At 40.7% G+C, this 26,477-nt stretch overlaps 1 protein-coding gene across 2 annotated transcripts in view; it reads left to right on the top strand.

Moving 5' to 3' along the window:
* galnt2 (UDP-N-acetyl-alpha-D-galactosamine:polypeptide N-acetylgalactosaminyltransferase 2) overlaps positions 1–26,477 on the top strand; it is a 90,992-nt gene that overhangs the window by 22,760 nt on the left and 41,755 nt on the right. For both annotated transcript variants that reach the window (XM_061765915.1, XM_061765913.1), the window contains exon 2: positions 24,568–24,655. In XM_061765915.1, the coding sequence (XP_061621899.1) occupies positions 24,568–24,655 (88 nt within the window). The remainder of the gene's footprint in view (positions 1–24,567; positions 24,656–26,477) is intronic.

Raw genomic sequence — 26,477 nt, 5'->3', positions numbered from 1 at the left:
TGACCGGGATCTCCCTCAGAGATAGGGTGAGAAGCTTGGTCATCCGGGAGGATCTCAGAGTAGAGTCGCTGCTCCTCCACATCGAGAGGAGCCAGATGAGGTGGCTGGGGCATCTGATTCGGATGCCTCCCGGACACCTCCCTGGTGAGGTGTTCCGGGCATGTCCCACCGGGAGGAGACCCCGTGGCCGACCCAGGACACGCTGGAGAGACTACGTCTTTCGGCTGGCCTGGGAACGCCTCGGGATCCCCCCGGAAGAGCTGGATGATGTGGCTGGGGAGAGGGAAGTCTGGGCGTCCCTGCTAAAGCTACTGCCACCGCGACCTCACCTCGGATAAGCGGTAGAAAATGGATGGATGGAAGGAAGCCGGAGTACCCGGGAAAAAACACCCAAGCACGGGGAGAACATACAAACTCCACACAGGAAAGCTGGGGCACAGATTTTAACCCCAAATCTAAAAACATTGAAGCGGCTATGCTAGCTAAGCCACTTCGTCTATACAGAATTCTAAACCATGGCACCATTCAGTGCCATTGACGACTATATCAGTCGAGTAGCCATGTTAAATGGGAGGGGTGGCAGTTTATGTGTTTTAATTGATTATTATGTCCATCCCTGTAATTAACCACAGTGAACTGCTGTGTATTGCTTGTTGAAAACTGAGATGCAATGTTTAATTAAAAACACTACAAATGTTTGGTTTCAGTTCCTGTGTTGGCCGCAAATTTGACAATTTACGTAATTTGTCATGTATAATGCGCATTTCCCCCCCAAAAAATTGTCAATAGTGCGCATTATACATAGGTATCGTGGAAAATGAAAAAAAAAATATTTTATTTTTTATTTTATAAATGTATGCCGCCATCTAGCGGTTATATATATATATATACAAAAGCTGTACACGTTCATTCCAATATGCCACTGCCCCCTAGAGGTTATGAAAAAGTTGTACACTTTCATTCTAGTTTGCCACCACCTAGAGGTTGTGAAAAAGGTGTCGCCTACACTTTCATTCTAATATGACAGGGGTACGTATGACTGCATATTTGTACAATTGGGCTCATAAGTTTACATACCCAGGCAGAATTTGTGAAATATATATATATATATATATATATATATATATATATATATATATATATATATATTCTTTTTTTTTTTTTTTTATAAATACAACTGATGACTGAACAACAACCATAATGAATTTATTTATGGTTATGTTTTGTTTAATGATATTGCTTTTCTGAAATGCTTGACAGTTTAATTTGAATCCCATTAAAATAAAATTAAATGTGTTCGCCTGGTCCTTCATGTTTTCTTTAAATAATTGTACACATATTACAAATTCTGCCTGGGTAATCAAACATATGATCACAACTGTGTGTTTTCTCATTTACTAAATAAAAATAGGCTGTGAATTTCAAAATAAATTTAAATAAAAAGAAAGTATTATGTGTTCAAATAAAGTGCTTAACTTCAGAATAATTATTTGAATAAACTAACAAAATAGAGATAATACTACATGTTTTGATCATATGGGTAGAAGCAAAATCATGCATTGTAAAAATGCATTATATATGGGTAGAAGTGTTTCCCAGAATTTTGAGGTCAACTTTGGGGGTGCACATTATACACGAGAAATTGCAGTATTAGTAAAAAAACAAAACAAAAACTCCAGTTACAATCAAATTTTAAGAGGAAACCGGAGCAGGGTAAAGCTGCAACTGACCAATCGGGAACAGTAGGAGGAGCAGGGAGGCGCTGGCGAGGTGGAAGACATGAGTGCTGAATCATCCCAATGTCTGTGAGCCAAGGGAACGCGTAGGCCTGGATGCTGCCGGACTGGTGGGGGCGGAGTTTTAAAATACCTAACTTGACTATACACACTCTTTCATCAACCACAAGCTTCCTCTCTTTTCTTCACCCTACCACCCCCCTTTTTCCTCTCCACTTTCTTTGATGCTCCCCTCCCTCCTCATCCTCCTCTCAGAGAACAGTAAATGACTGTTGCCTCCTCGACCACACTGCCACTGTGTGATTACGCCCACCACAAAAGAATAAGTATATGCTGGGTGTGAGACAATCTGCATGATGAGAGCTCATTACACAAAATTATGGCTAGTGCTGCTAATATAAATGATTAACTAATGCATTTATTTTACATCGAAAAGGGCAAAAGTAAATCTATTGCCAGGCCCCCAGAATCTAGGAGAGGAGTTTCAGTTTTCAGTCAGTGAGAAGTGGGCTTTTGTCAGTGTTAACGGTGCACTGAGATATTCAGTCTCTGTCAGGTTCTTTTGCATGCGTTTGTTATGTGCGAGCTGCATAAACGGTGTTTGTCAGCCCAGATACAAAATATGTGCATATAACCTTCACATTACTCCTTATTATATGTCAGTTCTAATTAAATTAAACACGCGGGCACAGTCCTGATTACTTTAAAATGTCAGCAAACCTCAGACAGGAGATAAAGCAGACTCCAGCTGTTCTTCGCCTGGATATAGCAGAGCCAAAGGAACATTTCATGACATTACTACAACATAACATACTGTAAGCCTGCTGGCAGGTCAACACTTTGATCCTCTGGTTCCACTCCAACATTAAACCGTCTAGTATGCAGTACCACAGATGTGAATTAGATTGATGTAGTTTCGCTGGTTTGTGGAATTAAAAGTAAAAATTAAAATTATATTTCCCTAATGTTTTCTGACAGTCAAACAGTCTTTGGAAACTTTAAGATGTTCTGTGTACAGAGAACTCCTGCATAATTGCGGTTTGGTGCGTGCGGATTCACCTAATGATGGATTTTCCTTTTCCTTTTTTTTTTAATTGGGGGACCAACCCTGTAAATGTTTACTGGCGGTTTATCACTGCACATATTCAAGAATATGGGGGGTTTAAATTGTTTTTTTCCCCCCAGTGCAATTACAAATGACGTCAATTATCCATGGATTTTTGTTATTCGCAGTCCAGCCCTGTCCACTGTGCAGTAAACGCACATTTAATGTGTTGAGATAAACATTTGTCTGAACACAAAAACCTATCATAAAAGTCATGGCATGATGGACGCTGCAGATCTATGAACTTTTAATAAGAAAATCCAGCCATCAATTTTCTACTGCTTATCGTGTTTAGGTTCACAGAAAAGCTGGAACCTATCCCAGCTGACTGCAAGAGATGGAGTACACACTGCCAAACTAAACTACAAACTTCAACAAACTTTCACACTCACATTCAAACTAGCGGCTGACATTTTTCAGGATTCCCACCGGGTCCCGTGGATCTCCCGTACATTGCTGGGGTTACATTCGAGAACACCCCCGCTAGAAGTTAAATCTGTGAGATAGAAACACTCTATTTAAATACATCCTAGGCATGTTTTTATGTTTAAGGCACTTTAATTATTTTTAAGGTCTTTAAACACACTTAAAACAATACAAACGCATTTAAACACATGATATATCGAGAGAGAGCATGAGCATTGGATAACAATATTGAAAAAACAGGATTAAAAAAAACTAATTGAGTAACAATAACAACTGTAATAACACAAAAAAATAAACATAAAAATCTATGATACAGTAGAGCGGGACCGCGAAGCATGAACCACAATATAGCGGGGTACTACTTTAAACAAGCATGCCAGAATGTCCTTTGTAAGCGCGATAGATGCTGAAATGTTGGATTATTTAGATGGTTGACACGTACGAGTAAATGTCTTGTAGTTGTGACTGTGAATAGTGCAGAGCTGCCAAACCCACAGAAATTCACTTCCAGAATAATTTGTCTGAACTTCCATATTTTCAAAATTTTGTCAAGAACATTACTGCGGAACAGTTTGATTGAATTGGATAGTTTATGCATGACAATAGTTTATATTTATATTTTGTTAATGTATTGTAGTTCTCTTGCATGCTATTATACATTTTCTAGACTTTACACTGATCTGATCGGCTTGATCGTATCGGCCGATAATTAGCATTAGCAAACACCTGCGATTGGCTGGCGACCAGTTCAGGGTGTACCCCACCTCTCCCCCGAAGATAGCTGGTATATGCTCCAGCATGTGAATGAATGGAGATTACTTTGCTGTTTTCTCTTCCCCAGCTTTGCATTCTTCCTCACTTCTAATTTCAAAGTTTTGATGCTCTTTCATGTCCTCACGACAAGGCTTTGTGTTGATCCGATACGCTAAAATTAACAGTGTGTGTGTGAGTGATGTCTTGGAGTACTACAACAACAGATGACACAGCAATGTCCTGGATTGGATATTCTTTCAAGCACTGTGGACATTATTTGGGCCCTGGCAGCATGAATACTGGTGTCGCTGTTCATTTTGCTGCTTCATGTTCTTGTTTCACAAGAATATGATTCTATATTGTTGTAAATGAATCCAGCTTCATTTAAATTGAATTTAAACTTTTTTTTTTTCTTCATCCAGTTAGTTAAGCAGCAATTAAGAACTTACCACAGTGCAATTGGAAACTAAAAAAAGCAGCGCCGGTAAATGGTAAACATCATAGCAGTAGAACCCGGTTAAACCTGCCACACAAATTCAACAAAGAGAATTGCGACACAGGACAAAAATGGAAGACATCAACAATTTTGTTTCTCTTCCCGATATGTGTGTTTATGCCAAGAAGGTGACAAGCTTTTTTGGTGTATGTTTTTCCCGTTCCATTCCTCTTGACAATTCTCTGTTAACTAATTAACAGCCTGCATTGTGGCAAGCTTCACCCTTTAGAAATTACTACAGTACAGTAAGAAATTGCACTGATTCACAGTAGAAATAGGGTTCTCGAAGCAGAACGGTTTATGCATTTAGAGAGAAATTAAGGTGTCACAGCATGTTCACACACATAAACTCAAAGTAATATAAATACAAACAGCAAGAAACAAAACTAACAAAAAGCAGCAGTAAGGAATGAAAGATTTAAATCAAATCTAAGAAAACACTCATTAAAATGCATGTTGGAATATGGCAAGTATTAAATTTGCAGTAGTCTGACTATGCTATGAGTGCAACAATTAGAGGTATGATATTAATATAGTCAAGTAAATAGTATTTGGGACACAGGTGCAATCAATATTATGCATATTAACATATGTAATATGGATAACATTTATTACAATTTGTCCAGGATTTATTTTCTATGTCGCACAATGGAGAATTGTTGTATAAATGATTAGTGAATGGTATGGAAGTTGACCTAAAATGTGTTTATGGCAGCAGACCTGAATGCTTTTTATAGAAAAAGAGTTCCACTATTATGATAAAATATATAAACTACAGCTAAAATCAAGTAATGCTATGAGCTTTAAATAGTTGTTTCCTCCTGCCTCACGAAATTTTATTTTTGGCACAGTTTCAATAGCAAAGAAATTAAAAAATTTGTATGCCCCAGAGAAAGATGTTCTACTCAGTGTACATTTTCTCAACATCATCTCCTCTGTTTCTTATTGTTACTGGTAATGTTTGCTAATTTATTTGGGACTTGATGATTCATATGGTTGATGTCTGGTGCTTTGCCATTCCCCCCCCCCCTTTTAACTTTAAAGATTGAAGCTAAAGGTCCGTTGCTGAATTTTCTTTCCCATTTTCTGCACACTCTTGTTTTAGACTGACAATTATGTGTGTGCTTGTGTGTGTGTGTGTGTGTGTGTGTCTGTGTCTGTGTGTGTGTTTGTGGGATGCAGATGAGTTTTTGGGAAGGAGGCCAGCATACACAATTGTACCATTGAGCTGTTTAACACCCAGTCTCTCCTGCTGACACAAACACACACACCTTGGTCTAACTTTTTTCAGTTTGCTCAGTGACGTCTGAGCAAAATGACTCGGCTGCAAGTTGACACTGTGGATTTTCCCCTCTGTATTTTTTTTTCTTTTTCTTCATAATCTTACTTGAGGTAACACACACCATGAGTTCCTCAGAAGTACAGCATATGTGAGTGTGTGTTCCTGTTAGAAACAAAGGGACAGAAAAAAATGTCATACACATTTAAAAGTCCTGTGATGGTTTGTATAATAACATCTCCAATTTCAGGGATTGGTGTCTCAGATCTCCTGAAGTGCACTCTCCTTTTTGAACGATATCCAACTCAAGATTGCCAAAGTAGCTAAGGTCTATTCAAAATCTTTGCAGAACTTTTCCAGCTTCTTTTTTGAACCAATTCCCTTCAAACTTTAAAAATGTATTGTTCCAAGACTGTAAACGCTGTGACCCAAGATGTTTGAGGTTAAATGTCATATCTCACATCTGTCTCATTCTACAGTATGTTTATTTGTCTGACCACATGTAGTGATGGCTGTCATGGTGCACATATGTTCTTATCTTGTACAATGGTGGGACTAAGGTTTGAAGACAATCCGTTCAAAGATGCTGGTCAAACTACCACATTTTTGGGATCTGGAAAGCTGTAGGAAATGAAGGAAATCTATTCCAGCAGCACACCTGTACAGCTCCTCAAGCACGGCCATCGGATGCTTCATTCCGCTGAGATTATTGTCTCGGGGGAGCTCTGTGATCCATGGAGTCTGTTACAGTATCTAACTGTACAACTATGGCTATGCACGTGTAGTAAGTCAAAATGGCAGCAGCCAGCCGTAAGCAAAGAAAGTAAATGCGGCGTGCATTGCAGCTCTTTTCAGAATAAAATTGTCTTGACCTATGGGGGCTAGTGTGGTGCACCCAATGAGATAACAAAGAAAGACGTCATGATTGAATATTGTTAAAATAACTTTTTTTCACAGATTCTGAAGAATATATGCTAGAGAGTATTGTTATATTGCCTGTTTGTATGTGCTTATTCAGCGTCTGTGTACCAATATTAATTATTCTGAGAGCTATAAGTGCTGCGCGTTCGCTGCTCATTTTCGTTAGCTCGTCAATGATGGTTTTCATTCATTGTGTTAGCTTTGAGCTAGCAATTTTTGTGAACAAAAAGGAAGAAAGAAACAAAGTCTAACGTATTTGAACATTCAATAGGTGTAATTCTTTTGTTATTTGTCTTTAGTTTTACAGTGAACTTCAACTGGAGTGTCAATAAACGACTTTAAGCAAGCAACATTCACTCTTACTCCATGTTAGCACTTAAGCAACCTGTTGATGTGATCATGTGGGATCTGCATGTAGTCTAGGCGCTGTTGGATAGAAGCTGGTGTGGAACATGGATTGGACTGCTTGTATAAAAGTGGTAAAATGGGAGATTTTAGATGCAGTCCCATCGGATTTTATTTATTCTTTTTTATTTTTTTTCTCCTGACATCTGTCTGCTATCCAATATCAAAGATCGGATCAGGACACTCCTTATTCGAATGTGAAAATTCAGATTCGGGATTTGTTTTTTCAAGTAGACATGCGAGTCAATCTGAATGACCACTGATTTGTTTGTCACTCTAGTTGTGATCGTAATGAGGGGAAACAAATAACTGTGATGTAGAACCAGACTCAGGGTGGTTCCATCCATCCATCCATTTTCTGAGCCGCTTCTCCTCACTAGGGTCGCGGGCGTGCTGGAGCCTATCCCAGCTGTCATCGGGCAGGAGGCGGGGTACACCCTGAACTGGTTGCCAGCCAATCGCAGGGCACATAGAAACAAACAACCATTCGCACTCACAGTCATGCCTACAGGCAATTTAGAGTCTTTTTGGGATGTGGGAGGAAAACCGGAGTGCCCGGAGAAAACCCACGCAGGTGAGAACATGCAAACTCCACACAGGCGGGGCCGGGGATTGAACCCGGGTCCTCAGAACTGTGAGGCTGACGCTCTAACCAGTCGTCCACCGTGCCGCCACTCAGGGTGGTTGTAATAGCAATATTGACTGGAGGAAGAAGAATATTATTCATGATGTTAAACGAGGAGATTGGAGGCACAGAGTGGGTAACATTGCCAGGATGTGGTTGTGTATAAATAAATAAGTGCATTATGGAAAATCAACAAAAAGCCTAAAACAGTGCTTGTCAATGAAGGGAAAAAACACTGTACTAAAATGTACACAATGTTAAATTTGTCATTTATTATTATTATTGTTTTTTTGGGGGGGGACAACCTGTGGCCATTAATCTTACAAGATTGTGGCGATATACTGCAGGTGAACTATTGGAAATGTGTTTCAAATGCAGTAGAACCTCCAAACACCCTAAAGATCAGACAAATTGGAATTCAATCAATATTTACTGGGAAAATATGTCTTGGAGATTATGCTATGAGGCATCATTTTATTTTGTTCCACTTCAGCAACAAAATAGCTAACATTAAGCCATGGCTAAAACACAAACTGCATGAATCCATCCATTTTCTATATTGTTTATCCCGGTCAGGGTTGCGGGGAGCTGGGGCCTATCACAGCTGATTTTGGGCGAAAGGCAGACTACACCCAGGAGTGGTCGCCAGTCTCACAGGGCACATATAAACTATCGGCAAACGACCAACACTTATTAAACTTGTCACTGAGTGGGATAGGGTTAGCCCGCTGACTGCATGGAAGTCAGGCAAGAAAGACTACACCGACAGGGATCAAAACATAAAGTTACATTAACATAAAGAAATAAAATTCAATATATGTTTCATTAGCCTACATTACACATAGCCAGATCAAGTCCATCAAACATGCAGGCAACCCCACGCTATCTTTGCTCTCTGTTCACTATGCATACCACCACCTGTACTCTCTGTTCCAGCAGTTTTATTAACCTCGTATTCTCAAAAGTCAGAACTATTTTTTGGTGACTAACAAATGACTGGAAAACTCTACAACAAATATTAAAACTAGGCTTTACACGATCAGGATTTTTAGGGCCGATCAGCGAGTTTAAATAACCGATCACCGATCCGATCACAAGATGGAGGAATGTGTCTATTTAAATGACCTGTTCATTTACTGTATATACTTGTGTACTTAATTGCTCAAAACATTATATTTACAATAAATAATGTATCTTTGTTCCTCTATTTATTCCAGTGAGGCACAGTGACAGACAACAAATGAATGGTCTTCTATTAGATGGCAAGAAGTAAATACAGTAATTAATGTATCCACTTTTTGTGACATTTTTGTTTGCTGGTGTGCCGTGAGATTTTTCAATTGTAAAATATGTTCCTTGGCTCCATAATTAAATTACTTTATTTTTAATGAAATGACTACACCCACACCGAAACTTTAGAGCATGATTCCACAGAACGGCGGCATGTTTACGTTCAACCGTTCGTCCTACCGCTAGCTTACTAGGCTACATAACATTTTATTGCCTGCTTGTGAGCCATATCGTATTAAAAGTACGGGACCATACCTCAAGCAAGCCTTCAACGAACGTCCTCTCCTGTCCTGAGCACCGGTGACCACCAACACGTTTTTCCCCGTTTTGTTTTTATAATACAGTCGGGGCGATCCAGTCGTGTTGTCGTCGCCACGCCAAGTGTATCCGGTCGCATTTGAGTTGACAAGCTAAAGCCCAATGATCGTAAAAAACGGGATGCGGTGGTATCGGAATACAAGATTTTATTGCAGTAGTCTGACAATCAATCAATCGTGAAAGAGCAAATTTGTCTTGTAGTCTGATTTACGTGTTGTCCTACACCGCCGATACCATATTTAAAAAAAATATATATTTTTATTTTTTTTAAATAACTTCATTGGCCGTCAGATATTTACAGTACTACGTCAAAAGACACGCAACAAGGCTAAAAATAAACTAGCTTTTGGATTCAAATATACTGTGCACGTGGCGACGTCTTTTGCGGAGCCGATCAATGACGTCATTGATCAGATCGGCGAATTATAACATTCAAGCCGATCAGCATAAGATGCTAAATATCGGCCGATACCGATCAGCCCGATCTAATCGGTGTAAAGTCGAATTAAAACTCACCTCATTCATCCTAATATCGTTTAAAAGGTTTGTGAGGCATACTTTGTATGATCCCTGCACCTGTTTTTAGCCTATTAGGAACCTTTTATTTATCATCTGCTATGATGTAATGTATTATGTAAATGTGGAACTATATTACTTTGTAAAGTTTGTTGTATATTTATTAATTTGTTTATATTGTATTTATTTGTATTTGTTTTTATTTTGCTTTGTTTTACGGTGCTGTCTGCAGCCGGGGGTTGGCATAGCCAATGAGAATCTCTTCTCAATTGATTTACCTGGATAAATAAATATAAATAAATAAACTGAATTTGCAAATAATTACAAATGATTCAAACAACATAAGATGCTTGAATGATATAGCTGTTATTATTATTATTGTATCTTTATAAGATTGTGCTTTCACAAACACTGCTTTGGTGATTTATGCAGATTTTCATGAACATGCTTAACTCTTGATTACTGCAGGACACTATACTATTGACTTGCCATATTTCCAACATTAACCACCTGTGATACTGGCTAATACCATTACTGATCCTTACCATTCAAAACTTCGTGTTGTTGACTTTACAGGAAGTCTACCGGATAAATGTGACCCTTGGTCTTGCTCTTGTCAACGTGTGCACTGTGAAGTACAACTTAGATTGGAGGTCATAGGTGACTAAAAGACCACAACTGGAAAATTCACGACTGCAAACTGACTCCATCCAAATGTTTGTGTGTGTGTGAGCTCTCGCCTCCTCTCAGAGTTAATCTGTCATCAAATGTGATCAGATTAGCGGGGTTTATACACTGACCATTAGAGGATGAACACACACACATTCGTTCATCTACACAGTGTGTGCGTGTAACCTTTTCTAGCACACAAATGTTTCTACGGCCCCACGTGCACATATATAAATATGAGCTGACACTGGCTTAAGCTCTCTTTCTCTCTCTCTCTCACACACACACACACACACACACACAGACACACACATGACGTGATGTTAGGGGATTTTAAATTGATCCCATTAGTCAAGCAGCATGTGTGAGAACACCCAGCAAACATCCTTCACTTGGCATGAAATGGAATAGAACTATTACTTACACCTGGTTAAATTATGCTTTCATACGTGGCAAGAGCTACGATTGTGTTACACTTACTACTACTATTGCTTTAGCTATTGTTAAGCCTTTTAGCTTCTATTTTTCTGTCTCAAGTTCTCAACCCAACAAGTCAAGGCAGATGGCTGAGCGCTGCATTGAGTCTTTCTGAGTTTCTGTTATAGGTTTCTTCCTTAGGGTGCTTTCACACTAGGACCCTTCGGTCCATTTAAACTCGAGTTTGGTTGTCCCCTGTGGTGCTGTGCATTTGGTCAGATCTGACAACGGTATGGTATGATAGTGTGGACCTAATAAACGGTCATCTCTTCTTGATGGTCTCTGTGCCATTCCAAATATGTTTAGTTGTGGTGAGGAGGAGGGAAATGGACTGAGTTTACTGATTCAAATCGGAGTGGTGTGACTTAACAGTTATATCTGTTTTTTTTTTTGGCAGGGTCTCTTTAATATTCAGTGGAACCTTAATATTAATCCGTTCCAGAAAGTCTGTAAAACTGAATCATACAAAAATCAAAGCAATATTTTCCATAGGAAATCATGTAAATCCAGTCTGTTCGAGACACCCAAAAATATAAACAAAAATGTATTTTGATTTTATCGAATATCTGTAATTTTACATTAAATTAATAATGTGAAATATTCATCAATGAACCGTTCCACTTTTTTGTTTCTTTTTTTATCCAGTATCCGTTATATCGGGGTTTGTTTTATCGAGGTTCCACTGTATATAACGAGGGAAAAGAGGGGAGCAATTTTCATACTTGGCTACGAATTCTATCGTCATTCTTGCCTTCTTTATCAAATCTCTGGAACTCTGAAATCAAATTATGTAAAAAAATTTTGAGACGTCGGGGGCTTGTGGGGGTGGTGGTGGCGTTGGGCCCCTGCGGCCTCATCCGGGTGGCCGACTTAGGGGTGCCTCCCCGGGTCCCTCTGTGTGAGTGGTGTGGGGTCCTCAGCCCCCGCAGTGCACGCACAACAATTACGGGCCACTTCTGAAAGTTATTGTGCATGCAAAACTGTGTCAATCCACTTGCATGTGTCCACAGATACCTCTGGGACTTATTCGCTTGGTGTGGGGCCACTCACTCATTGCGATAAATAACTAATAATAATAATAATTTACTGTACATAGCCACTCCCACTACACTTCAGTTATACAGCCGGGTCCACTACCTCTGTCCTCCATGCTTTCACTCCTGTCCTTGTCCTATCCAGCCCTGCTCTATATTGTCCTGTCCTTCACAGGGTGTAGCACTACTGCCCCATACAACGCTCCAATCTAATGTGTCATTGTACTAGGCATATAATGATTTACTTTCCTCATCATTCTTACAGGTAATGTCCTTTCTTTAGTTGTCTTCTCTTCCTATGTTATTTAGTTATCTTTTCAGTGTCTCTCTCTTGTTTTTTCCGTCACTCCCCTTTTAAACTTTGTTCTGTCTGGCTGAAATTTTCAATAAAAATCCATCAGAATACAAAGAACCACAGTGGAAGCTTAAAATACTCACACAGCCAAATAGGACAAAAAATAAAATAATAATAATAAAAAGCTTCCATTGGGGAAAACTCCTGTTCACACAAATTACAAAATTTATCAGATTAATGTGCATTGATTCTAGGAAATTAATGGCCGACTCACGTATGTTTTTGTACTAATACTAAGCGCATATATGAAAACTTGGACAATATTTAGCCAAAAACATCCTGGAAAACCGATCAGTATGAAAACTAAGGTATACGAAAACCGAAGTTCCATTGCATATTACAGTAAAACAAAAATGTGGTCTTAAACCTGCTGTATTAAAATGTGTGTTGTGAAGTGGTACAGTATTTTAGCAAATTAATCATGTTTAACTCATCTGAATTTACTACTTCATATAAATTTGATACATTTGATAACCTGTTGCACTTTCAACTCTTCGACAATGCTGTGCAGCAAGCTGTTTGGCCACACTGTATATTATGTCAGGCTTTGCAGACTTAGTTTGTAGTATCTTTTGGCTTGCCCAAACTGTCGGCCCTGTAGGTGAAATATTTCCACATCACAACCTCTGCATCTTTTTTCTTAAAAAGCTGTGGATGAACTCCAAAGTTTGTGAACATTTCTTTCTCCCTCCAGCGAACACACACTGGATTAATCTAGTTGGACAAGTATGTACACTCTCTTGTAACTTGGGGTGTGGCTGCACTCAGAATTAACCAATCACATTCCAAATTAATGTTAAGTGAGAGTCGGCACACACCTGCCACCATTTAAAGTGCCTCTGATGAACACCAAACAAATGTAACCACTGTTAACTCATTCACTGCCAGCCGTTTCCTGAGCAGGGAACCCCTAGACTGCCAGGCATTTTTGAGCAATGTCACTGATTTTCCAAGCCCCACAGAATATTATGTACTATGACGATGTAGACACCAAAACCACCAAATGAAAGATCAGGCTCTCTTCTTTCATCAGAAAAAAAGCTTATACCGTTCTTTAGTAATCAGCAGTCAAATATAGGCTACTTTCAGCCAAATCTCTTTCTGGAAGAAAAAAACGGAGAAATCAGTCTTTTTGTGATAGCAGACACGGCAAGCAGAACAATGACTTATATTTATATATTTTTTTCTTTAGTGAAAATCTCAAACATTTGAACATAAAACAACACTGAGAAAGTACTTTTGACTGACAAATAATGTATTTACAAGTATAACTATGTACCGAATTTACATTAGACAAAAATGCATGAACAAATGGGCCTCCCACACTTTTTTCCTCCAAATTCTCCTCCTCTACCGACTGCTCAATAGTCCAGGTTTTTATTACCTTGCGCATAAAATCTAGAAAAGTTTTATCCATATCTTATTTTATTCTTCTGTTGGCATTGAATGGGGTCTTGTGTGGTTGTCATTCTCCTTGAAACCAGTCACTACTACTGCTCGAAGCAGAACCCGTGCAGTTTAGAAATATAACTATTACTATAAAAATACATTGTTGAAATTACTGTCGTGGGACGTGGAGGAAAAAAGCTTTCAATTAAATTTTTTTCTCTGCACCGCGTACTGGAATGGGAGTCGAACGTCTGCTTGATGCATAACCAGTAAGTTTTAAAAAAAATACATATGATTACTAGAGAATACTTTTTATTGATGATGTGTTTTGCAAGTGAGTGAGTTAATAGTGAAACGTAAAAAACAGACGACACTCTTTGACGACGTGTATGGTGACACTGGAGTCTTATCACCCGCTGATAATCGATTAGTTGTTGATTAATCATTGCACCTCCACTGAAAATGTTGCCCGGATTCCCAATATTACAACTTTAGGCGTTTGACTAGAGGTGCCACCATATTTCTAATGTGTGGCTCTGTAGTCACTGATCGTGAAGTGGTACGGTACACTTGCCTGAGTGCAGGCAGCATGGGTTAATTTCCCACTTAGTGGCGGTGTGAATGGTTGTCTGTCTCTATATGTGCCCTGACATTGAGTGGCGCCCAGTCTAGGGTGTGGTCTGCCTTTCACCCGAAGTCAGGTGAGATCGGCTCCACCTACCTGTGACCCTGAAAAGGATAATCGGTATAGAAATGGATAGCTATGTTAAGTATATGTTTACTGCAGTGAAAAACGAGGCAAGATTAAATGTGAATCCCTGTTGTTAAAAACACACAGGGATTTTTGTGTATTAGTTCTGATCACATAATTGCATAACAGATTATTCTTGGTCTAAGTTTCTTGGCAGCTTCTTGTGTTAAATTGAAGCGCAGCCCATTTTTAATGATTATTTATTCTGATTTAAGGTTCTAATGATGTGCTAGCATGATTTGAGGGGCTTTCCAACTTGGCTGAATGAGCCCTAAAATGTCCAATGGTTACAAAATTGTGTTTCAGTGTGACATCACGTTTGTTCCACTGACGTTGCCCACTTGGCTATGTGGCAAGGACTCCGTGCGTTAGCTATTAAATATTACTGAAAGCCACACTTGCATGGCTTTGCATTGGATGCTGCCAATAAGCCCAGATGCTGATGCTGTGCTGTGCTTTCTCTTCGGAGGGGGCATTCCCATGAACAGTTTTAGATGACACTGTTTTAGTGTGAGTGAGAAGTGAATTACAAGACATGTTGACAGTTTTTTGGTAGGGCTGGATGACGCTCAGAAAGAAGAACATGGGACGTAATAACCGATTGGCTCACGTTTAGATGGGAGGGAAAGCCACTTGGCGGACTTCAGTAGTTGATTTCTGTCATCTTAACAGTCTGTGAAATAATTTACAGAGGTGTCAGAGTCACAATGAAAGATGTCAGCCCATGTAAATCTGAATGTACTCCAGATGTGACACTGGATGGCAAGGGATATATCAAATGACGGAATGGTTGTACAGCATTAATTTTCATGGAGAAAAGACACTATATGTACCAAAGTATGGTCACCTACGTCAAGTGGAAAAAAGAAGAAAATACAGTTGGTCTCTCTTTGCAGCTACACACACGTGGACAAAATTGTTGGTACGGCCCTGTTAATGAGAGAAAACCCAACAGTGGTCACAGAAATAAACAAAAGTAATAATAAATAAACATTTTATGAAATTTAACCAATGAAAGTCAGACATTGCTTTTGAATTGTGGTTCAACGTAATTATTTAAAAAAAAAAAAAAAAAAAAATCATGAAACAGGCCTTGACAAAAATGATTGTACCCACAACTTAATATTTTGTTGTGCAACCTTTTGAGGTAATCACTGCAATCTATCAGTGACACTTCTGCACCTCTCAGAAAATATTTTGGCCTACTCTTCATGAGCACACTGCTCCAGTTGTCTCAGGTTTGAAGGGCACTTTCTCCAGACTGCATGTTTCAGCTCCTTCCACAGATGTTCAATATAATTTAGATCAGGGCTCATACAGTGGAAGGCCACTTCAGAATAGTACAATGTTTTGCTCTTAGCCATTCATGGGTGTTTTGGGTCATTATCCTGTTGCAAGACCCATGACCTGCAACTCAGACCAAGCTTTCTGACTCTGGGCAGCATCTCTCTCTCTCTCTCTCTCTCTCTCTCTCTCTCTCTCTCTCTCTCTCTCTCTCTCTCTCTCTCTCTCTCTCTCACTCTCACTCACTCACTCACTCACTCATATCTTGTTAGTCTTGAGATTTCACTGTACCATGCACAGATTCAAAACACAACCTGTACCAGATGTAGCAAAGCTGCTCTAGAAGAACATAACAGTAGGGACAGTGTTCTTTTCTTGATATGCTTCATTTTTGTGTCTGTCAACATCAAGCTGTGCCTTGCCAAAAAGTTCCACTTTTGTCTCGTCTGTCCATAGAACATTCTCCCAGAAGCTTTGTGGCTTGTCAACATGGAGTTAGGCAAGTTCGAGTCTCGCTTTTTTATGATTTATTTTCAACAGTGGTGTCTTCCCTGGTCATCTCCCATGAAGTCCACTTTGCCTCAAACAATGACTGATGGTGCGATCTAACACTGATGTACCTTGACTTTGGAGTTCATCTTTAATTTCTTTGGAGGTTGTTTTGGGCTCTTTTGTTACCTTTCGTATTATCAATTTCTTCAATTTGTCATCAGTTTTCTTCCCGCGACCATCTCAAGGGAGGTTCGCTACAGTCCAGTGGGATCTTAAATTTCTGAACAATAGACTATCTTTCCAAAATAATTCTTTCACCTGCCTTGACTCACGTTTTTAAGTGAGATTCCATTCAAAATCCATATGGTTTAAAGATCAGAGGACAAAGATGTAAAAAAAAATTCTTGATAACTCTAGAACCCCTTTACAAACCACATCTGCCATTTCGAAGTGATTATATAGCAGATATCCAGCAGTTAAATTGATAAATATGATGCAGAATGCGTCTTCTTCTTTTTGCATCCAGCACCTTCCGTTCTTCGGCTCTATCAGGCACTGTGACGTCACACGAGCCAAGCAGCCTGTTCATTCGGCGTTGTCTGCTATTGTTCCATGCTGTTGTTCCCATCCTTGTATATTTTTTGTCGCATGATTTAGCGATTTCACGATGGTTTATTATGTGGCATTTCGTTGTACAAATGGTTCAGGCAGTGGCAAGACGTTTTTTGGCTTTCCAAGTGAAAAAGGAGTACGTGACCAGTGGTTAGGGAAACTCAATCGACGGGAAAAAGAGTGGTCAGGTCAGGTTGCATAGCAAGCATTCCAAACTCTGTTATGATCACTTCGAACCGGCCTGTTTTAAGAAAGACTTAGCAGAAAGCATTGGATACAGAGGAAGAGGCTGAAATCAGCTGCGGTGCCAACGATTTTTCCTACGGCCATCGGGACCTCAACCGCCAGCAAGAGAACTAAATCTTGAAGCCGCGACGATGCGGCGCAGTCAAGAGGTGAGGATTTCCTTGTAGATACAGTGGGTACGGAAACTATTCAGACCCCCTTAAATTTTTCACTCTTTATTATATTGCAGCCATTTGCTAAAATCATTTATTTTTTTCCTCATTAATGTACACACAGCACCCCATATTGACAGAAAAAAAATATTTTTTTTTGCAGATTGATTAAAAAAGAAAAACTAAAATATCACACAGCCAGAAATATTCAGACCCTTTGGTGTGACACTTGTATTTAATTCGGGTGCTGTCCATTTCTTCTGATCATCCTTGAGATGGTTCTACACCTTCATTCGAGTCCAGCTGTGTTTGATTATTCTGATTGGACTTGATTAGGAAAGCCCCACACCTGTCTGTATAAGCAAATGAGAATCATGAGGTCAAAGGAACTGCCTGAAGAGCTCAGAGACAGAATTGTTGCAAGGCACAGATCTGGCTATGGTTACAAAAACAATTCAGCTGCACTTAAGGTTACTAAGAGTACAGCGGCCTCCATAATCCTTAAATGGAAGATGTTTGAGACGACCAGAACCCTTCCTAGAGCTGGCCGTCCGGCCAAACTGAGCAATCGGGGGAGAAGAGCCTTGGTGAGAGATGGAAAGAAGAACCCAAAGATCACTGTGGCTCAGCTCCAGAGATGCAGTCGGGAGATGGGAGAAAGTTCTAGAAAGTCAACCATCACTGTAGCCCTCCACCAGTTGGGGCTTTATGGCAGAGTGGCCCGACGGAAGCCTCTCCTCAGTGCAAGGCACATGAAAGCCTGCATGGAGTTTGCTTAAAACAAAAAAAAAGAAAAACACCTGAAGGACTCCAAGATGGTGAGAAATCTGATTCTCTGGTCTGATGAGACCAAGGTGGAACTTTTTGGCCTTAATTCTAAGCGGTATGTGTGGAGAAAACCAGCCATTGCTCATCAACTGTCCAATACAGTCCCAACAGTGTAGCATGGTGGTGGCAGCATCATGGTGAGGGTGTGTTTTTCAGTCGCAGGGACAGGACTTGTGGTAGAACAGTGAAACTACAAATAGACCGCACCAGCCACCCGAGTGCACATCCAGCTTCTGCTGTCCTTGGGATTTGTGGCCACAGGGACATTTTAGCGGGAGACTGGAGACATGTGTGACATTTTGCAACCAACACTAAGCTGAATCATGTCAGCAGCGTTGGATGTAATTATTTTCCTGGCCCCAATTTACATTCAGTTCCCATGCAGACATCACCAACAAGATGAAATAAAACAAGGGTTTCCCCAAACGTATAGTTGGAGCCACCCACATTTCAATTAAAGCACCATCACACAACGAATTCAGCTTCGTGAACAGGAAAGGATTTCATTCAATTAATGCACAAATAATCTAAATAATCATGTTTACTAATCGTGATTTCAACGTCAGTCAAAATAATCGTGATTATTTTTTTTTCCATATTCGTCAAGCCCTAACATAAGGTAAAAAAGCCATATGGTTGTTTTAAATGTACAGCCCCTATTCCACTGAAGTTGGGGCGTTGTGTTAAACAAATAAAAACAGAATACAATGATTTGCAAATCGTGTTCAACCTATATTTCATTGAATACACTACAAAGACACGATATTTAATGTTCAAACTGATAAACTTTATTGTTTTTCGCAAATAATCATCAATTTAGAATTTTATGGCTGCAACACGTTCCACGTCATGTTTACCACTGTGTTACATCACCTTTTCGTTTAACAACATTCAATAAACGTTTGGGAACTGAGGACACCAATTGTTGAAGCTTTGTAGGTGGAATTCTTTCCCATTCTTGCTTGATGTACAGCTTCAGCTGTTCAACAGTCCAGGGTCTCTGTTGTCGTATTTTACGCTTCATAATGCGCCACACATTTTCAATGGGAGACAGGTCTGGACTGCAGGCAGGCCAGTCTAGTACCCAGACTCTTTCACTCTTTTACTACGAAGCCATGCTGTTGTAACACGTGCAGAATGTGGTTTGGCATTGTCTTGCTGAAATAAGCAGGGGCGTCCATGAAAAAGACGTTGCTTGGATGGCAGCATATGTTTCTCCAAAACCTATATGTACCTTTCAGCATTAATGGTGCCTTCACAGATGTGTAAGTTACCCATGCCATTGGCACTAACACAGCCCCATACCATCACAGATGCTGGCTTTTGAACTTTGCGTCCATAACAGTTCGGATGGTTCTTTTCCTCTTTGGCCCGTAGGACACGACGTCCACAATTTCCAAAAATAATTTGAAATGTGGACTTGTTGGACCACAGAACACTTTCCCACTTTGCATCTGTCCATCTTGAATCAGAATCATCTTTATTTGCCAAGTATGTACAAAACACACTAGGAATTTGTCTCCGGTAGTTGGAGCCGCTCTAGTACAACAGACAGTCAATTTACAGAACACTTTGGAGACATAAAGACATTGACAAAAAACAATTGTGCAAAAAGATGCAGAGTCCTCTAGCACTTAGAGCAGTTCGAATGACTAATATTGCAATAGTCCGGTGCAATGACCATTGTGCAAAGGGCGCTGAGACTTCAAGGAGTGTATGCGGTTTAAAGTGACGAGTAGTGCGATAATCTGGGACTGGTTGTGCAAATATTACAGATACTCCTCAATCAGTGTGCAAATGGAGCAGATGCTACTCTGGCATGAGTGGCCAGTATATGCAAATAGTGCAGCATGGCGAGACAACTACAGTGAGTGCACGAGTAATACATAATTGGCCCCACAGAAATGTGACAATGAACTCAAGTCAAAAAATTGCCAGCTTGTTGTAATGGAATTATAGGTTAGCTGTTTAAGAAGTTGATTGCAAGAGGGAAGAAGCTGTTGGAATGTCTACTAGTTCTAGTTTGCATTGATCGGTAGCGCCTACCTGAGGGAAGGAGCTGGAAGAGCTGGTGACCAGGATGCGGAGGGTCCGAGAGGATTTTGCACGCCCTTGTCTTAGTTCTGGCAGCGTGCAAGTCCTCAAGGGTGGGTAGGGGGGTACCGAGAATCCTTTCAGCAGTTTTGATTGTCCGTTGCAGTCGGAGTTTGTCCTTTTTTGTAGCAGCACCAAACCAGTCTGTGATGGAAGAACACAGGACTGATTCGATGACCGCTGTGTAGAACTGTCTCAGCAGCTCCGGTGGCAGGCCGTGCTTTCTCAGAAGCCGCAGGAAGTACATCCTCTGCTGGGCCTTTTTGAGGACGGAGTTGATGTTGGCCGCCCACTTCAGGTCCTGAGAGATTGTAATTCCCAGGAACTTGAAGGTCTCGACGATTGACACAAGGCAGCTGGACAACGTGAGGGGCAGCTGTGGCGAAGGATGCCTCCTGAAGTCCACGATCATCTCTACAGTCTTGAGCGTGTTCAGCTACAGGTTGTGTCGGCCGCACCACAGCTCCAGCCGCTCCGCTTCCTGTCGATATGCAGACTCGTCACCGTCGTTGATGAGGCCGATGACAGTGGTGTCATCTGCAAACTTCAGGAGTTTGACAGTCGGGTTCGCTGAGGTGCAGTCGTTCGTGTAGAGAGAGAAGAGCAGCGGAGAGAGGACACAACCTTGGGGTGGCCCAGTGCTGATGCTGCGTGTGGATGAGGTGGCCTCCCCCAGCCTGACCTACTGTGTCCTGCCCGTCAGAAAGCTGTAAATCCACTGGCAGATGGCAGGTGAGACGCTGAGCTGGAGAAGCTTGGATGAAAGGAGCTCAGGGATGATGGTGTTGAACGCTGAGCTGAAGTCCACGAACAGGATCCTCGCGTAGGTCCCTGCACTGTCGAGGTCTTCTAGGATGAAGTGCAGTCCCATGTTGACTGCATCATCCGCAGACCTGTTCGCTTGGTAGGCAAACTGCAGGGGGTCCAGCATGGGACCTGTGACACTCTTAAGGTGGTCCAGCACGAGACGTTCAAAGGACTTCATGACCACAGATGTCAAAGCGACAGGCCTGTAGTCATTCAGACCCGAGATTGCAGGTTTCTTGGGGACTGGAATGATGGTGGAGCGTTTGAAACAGGATGGAACTTCGCACATTTCTAGAGATCTATTGAAGATCTGAGTGAAGACTGGAGCGAGCTGGTCCGCGCAGACTTTGAGGCAGGATGGGGACACATGGTCCGGGCCTGCCGCATTGTTAATCTTTTGTTGTTTGAAGATGCGTCTCACATCCTGTTCATGGATGGTTAACGCAGAAGTCAGAGGTGTGATTGGTGTCGTGGGTGCGGCCGGGTGGCTGTGTGGTGTGAAACTGTCCTTTTCAAATCTGCAGTAGAAGGTATTCAAGTCGTTGGCTAGTGTGCTATTTTTCTCAGCTTGGGGGGATCGTCGCTTGTAATTAGTCAGCGATTGTAATGCATGCCAGACTGATTTAGAGTCGTTTGCGCTAAACTGATTTTCCAACTTTGCTGCATAGCTCCTCTTTGCAATGTTAATTTCTTTAGTCAGCTGGTTTCTAGCTCGATTATACAGGGCCCTGTCCCCGCTCTGATATGCGTCCTCCTTAGCTTGGCGAAGCTGCTTAAGTTTAGCAGTGAACCACGGCTTGTTGTTGTTGAATGTGCGAAATGATTTTGTTGGTACACAAACCTCTTCACAGAAACTGATATAGGATGTGACAGTGTCCGTATATTCATCCAGGCTGCCAGCTGAATTTTCAAAGACACTCCAGTCTGTGCAGTCTAAACAGCTTTGAAGTTCCATCTTTGCTTCATTGGTCCACTTTTTCACTGTTTTCACTGTAGGCTTCGCGCATTTAAGTGAATTAAGCAGTGATCAGACTAGCCCAGGGCTGCACGAGGTATAGCACGGTATGCGTTTTTTACCGTAGTGTAGCAGTGGTCTAAAGTATTATTTTCCCTGGTAGGACAGTCGATGTGCTGCTTGTATTTAGGGAGTTCGTGGTTGAGTTTAGCTTTGTTAAAGTGAGTCCGGGTGTTTTTTTTCAATTTCGTTGACTTGTTCGGCGAGCGTTAGCAGTGCGGCGTTCGTGTTAGCTTGAGGCAGTATGTAGACTCCAGCCAGTATGAACGATGCGAACTCACGTGGCGAGTAGAATGGTTTACAGTTTAAAAATAGCGACTCCAAATGCGGGCTGCAGTGTGTGCTGAGCTCCGTGACGTCCGTACACCATTTTTCGTTCTTGCGGAGTTTCACCTGAATGCCGGCCCGTTTCCCTCTGTGGCGCCGCTTCCGTCTCCATGCGCCGAAAATCGCGGACGCCGCTCCGGTGAGTAACTCGGGGAAAAAACTGAGCGGATTTGCGAAAGTTGGTGATAGAAAGTCCGGAGTAGCCTCCTTGATGGTTAGCAGGTCTCCCCTTGTGTAAGTGAGTCGTGTAAGGTCTCCAAAGACGGACGAAAAACACAAAAACAAAAACAATACTAGAGAGTGCGTTACCGAGGCGACCACACTGGTAGGCGCCATCTTGGTTTGCTCCAGTGACTGCACACACAGTACCCCCAAGCTCGGGCCCAGAGAAGGCCCAGGGTGTTTCTTGATAAATGGCTTTTGGTTTGCATAGTAGAGTTTCAAGTTGCACTTACGGATGTAGCACCAAACTGTATTTACTGACATTGGTTTTCTGAAGTGTTCCTGAGCCCATGTGGTGATATGCTTTACACATTGTCGGTTTTTGCTGCTGTGCCGCCTGAGGGATCGAAGGTCACAGGCATTCAATGTTGGTTTTCCACCTTGCCGCTTACATGCAGTGGTTGCTCCAAATTCTCTGAACCTTTTGATGATATTATGGACCGTAGATGATGAAATCCCTAAATTCCTTAAACTGTTCGACTATTTTGTCACGCACTTGCTCGCAAAGAGGTGAACCTCACCCCATCTTTGCTTGTGAATGACTGAGCAATTCAGGGAAGCTCCTATTATACCCAAATCATGGCACCCACCTGTTCCCAATTAGCCTGTTCACCTGTGGGATGTTCCAAACAGGTGTTTGATGAGCATTCCTCAACTTTCTCAGTCTTTCTTGCCACCTGTCCCAACTTTTTTGGAACATGTTGCAGCTATAAAATTCTAAGTTAATGATTATTTGCTAAAAACAATAAAGTTTATCAATTTGAACATCTTTGTAGTGTATTCAATTAAGTATAGGTTGAACATGATTTCTAAATCATTGTATTCTGTTTTTATTTATGTTTAACACAAGGTCTCAACTTCATTGGAATTGGGGTTGTATTTCTTTTTGTTTTATGTTTTGTTTTGGTTGACCGTAAACTTCAACTTGGAGTTGAAATACACAACTTTAAGACACTCTTTAGAGTTGTTGACTATCCGCCAAACTGCTGCTTGTTGTAAAGTGAGTTCATTTGAGTTCACTGCCACCATACAATGTTTCTATCTCCAATTTTTGCTGGTCAAAGTCTAAGCAGAAAATCAGCAGAACGATGGCTCGTATCTTGAACACGGGACACTCGTCATGGTGACACTATCACTGTGTGAAATCTTTCTTTAAAATGTGCCATGTAAAAATAATCATCCATCCATCCATCCATTTTCTGTGCCAAAAAAGATGAGCTCTGTTTTCTGGCCTGCTGACAGTCAATAATTTGCTCATCATCAAATCTAATAAAGTTATAGTTTATATCCTTCAACAGAACTATTCCCTCAAAGATGAATGCACACAATTGTCCAAAATGTCTCAAAAATTAAATAAGAGGAGAGTGCTCCCTTACTGCGAACTGTCTGAAAATGACGGATGAAAAAGGAATTAATAGCTTTGACTGTTTCTGATGGATTAGTCTTGTAAATGTCTCTCGATCCCCATCTTGGAGACAATTGAACATTCAATATCAACAGACATAAAGGACATAAACCTAACCACAAAATGAAGAAATTCCATAAAGTGAATGAAATCTTTTCAGTTTCAGATACTTGTCTCCCGTTGTATCTGGCATATTTACCTTGTTTGTCTTAATGTCTTTTATCAGCAGATCTTTGTTAAAGAGCTTTGGGATTGGATAAGCTATCACAAAGCAAAAGTATACGCGATGATTACAGTCAAATGTTTTTTTATTACACAGAAAAGCGTGAAACTCAACAGGTTACCAAAAGACGACTTCTGAACAAATTGTTGCATGCAGTTCCCTGACGTCTTTACTTTTAATAGCCTTGCCTTACATTACATTGATACACAATGCACAATAGCAACATGTTTTCTGGGCTTCTTCCTTTCTAGACTTTCTGTTCAAAAACATTTTAATTCGATAAATTGTGTTCAAAGTGTTTGTTTTATCTTGCAGGATGACTGGGACTCCAGTGACTCCTCCGGCCGAAACAAAGCTCAGAACTCTGACGACAAGACTCACGGTCTGGAGGTTCTGCCGCCCGGTAAGAATCTCACTCATTATGAATCACAATTATGCTGATTTAATGATGGTGGAAATACAAGTACAAAGAGAGGATTACTACAAATTCACAGTCTTACATGACCACAGTGCATTGTTCGATTATTCTTGTGACTATGGCTGCACAATTAATACAATTTTAATCAAGTTGGCGATTTTGGCTACCACGATTAAATGAGATTGATCGTTGGCACTGTTGCATATGAGTAGTGCTTCATTTGGAGCATTGCCCACAACCTAATCAGCCAGCCAGCAGGGGGCGACATATGGTTAAGGCTTCATTAAGCGCCGGCTCTGGAGCCAACTTAAAAATAAAAGACTTAAATGGCATTGAGGTGATTGAAAATTAACTCCATATTTTAAAATACGTATTTATTCATATGTTGTAATATTTTTCAAAAACATTTTTGGTGTATGAGTGGCCAGCCAGAAGTCCTGACTTAACAGCCTGTGACTTTTTTCTGTGGGGTTGGTTCTGTGCAAGTCTTTTCTACCAAACCAACGACTTTGGAAGAACTTGAAGGGCAAATACGAGAGTTCCTTGTGAAATCAGTTAATGCGGTTCTGGGGCAGCTTGAGAAACTGGTGGCTAATGCTGGCGCCCATGTCAAATTTTAAATAAAACTCCGTGCAATACACTTTCTTCTCATGTTCATTTCTTGTAAAAATTATAGTTCAGAAATACAAATTACAAGTACTTAAAAATAGGGAGTTACTTTTTAATCACCCTGTATATATATGGTTTTTATTTTATTTTATTTTTGTCCTGTTCGGCTTTTAGGTCAAGCAGAATGGAAAATCTGTATCCCTTTCATGCCGGAACAGTTTTACTGTGTCACAGTAGAGTTTTTAAGCTTCCGCTGTGGTATTATATTTGAGGTTTATTGAGAATCAGACTTGATCAGTCGAACAGAACAAAGTTTCTAGAAGGGAGAGAGAAACAAAGACAAAAGACAAAGCACTAATTGTAAACAGGATGAGAGAAAGTACAGGGATATTCTGGATTTAAACCTTATCCAGAGTGCTCAGGACCTCAGACTCTGTCGAAGGTTCACCTTCCAACAAGACAATGACGCTAAGCACACAGCTAAAATAACGAAAGAGTGGCTTCAGAACAACTCCGTGACTGTTCTTGAATGGCCCACCCAGAGCCTTGACTTAAACCCAATTGAGCATCTCTGGAGAGACCTGAAAATGGCTGTCCACCAACATTCACCATCCAACCTGACAGAACTGGAGAGGTGAAATCCAGGTGTGAAAAACTTGTTGCATCATTCCCAAAAAGACTCATGGCTGTATTAGCTCAAAAGGGTGATTCTACTAAATACAGAGCAAAGGGTCTGAATACTTATGGCTGTGTGATATTTCAGTTTTTCTTTTTTAATAAATCTGCAAAAATTTCAACAATTATGTTTTTTTTCTGTCAATATATGGGGTGCTGTGTGTAAATTAATGAGGAAAAGAAATTAACTTAAATTATTCTAGCAAATGGCTGCAATATAACAAAGTGAAAGATTTGAGGGGGTCTGTAAACTTTCTGTACTCACTGTATGTGTGTGTGTACGTACACACCACTAATTGTTCCTCAGATTTTCCTTTTCCCATTTCACAGCCCTGATGATTAAACTATTGATCAAAATAATTGTGATTATTATTTTGGTCATAATCGTGCAGCCCTTCTTGTCACAGTATATTTTAAGGTTGTGTGTCATCTGAACAGCAACATAAGATTGCCAGGATCCAGGGAAAGTAACGGGCTAACAACACAAAACATACAAACACAACATTCCAGTGCTCCATAAATT

Source organism: Phyllopteryx taeniolatus, chromosome 2, assembly GCF_024500385.1.
Source record: "Phyllopteryx taeniolatus isolate TA_2022b chromosome 2, UOR_Ptae_1.2, whole genome shotgun sequence".
Classification (NCBI taxonomy): Eukaryota; Metazoa; Chordata; class Actinopteri; order Syngnathiformes; family Syngnathidae; genus Phyllopteryx; species Phyllopteryx taeniolatus.
The sequence above is the reverse complement of the archived record's forward strand: the minus strand, read 5'-3'. Positions and strand labels throughout refer to the sequence as shown.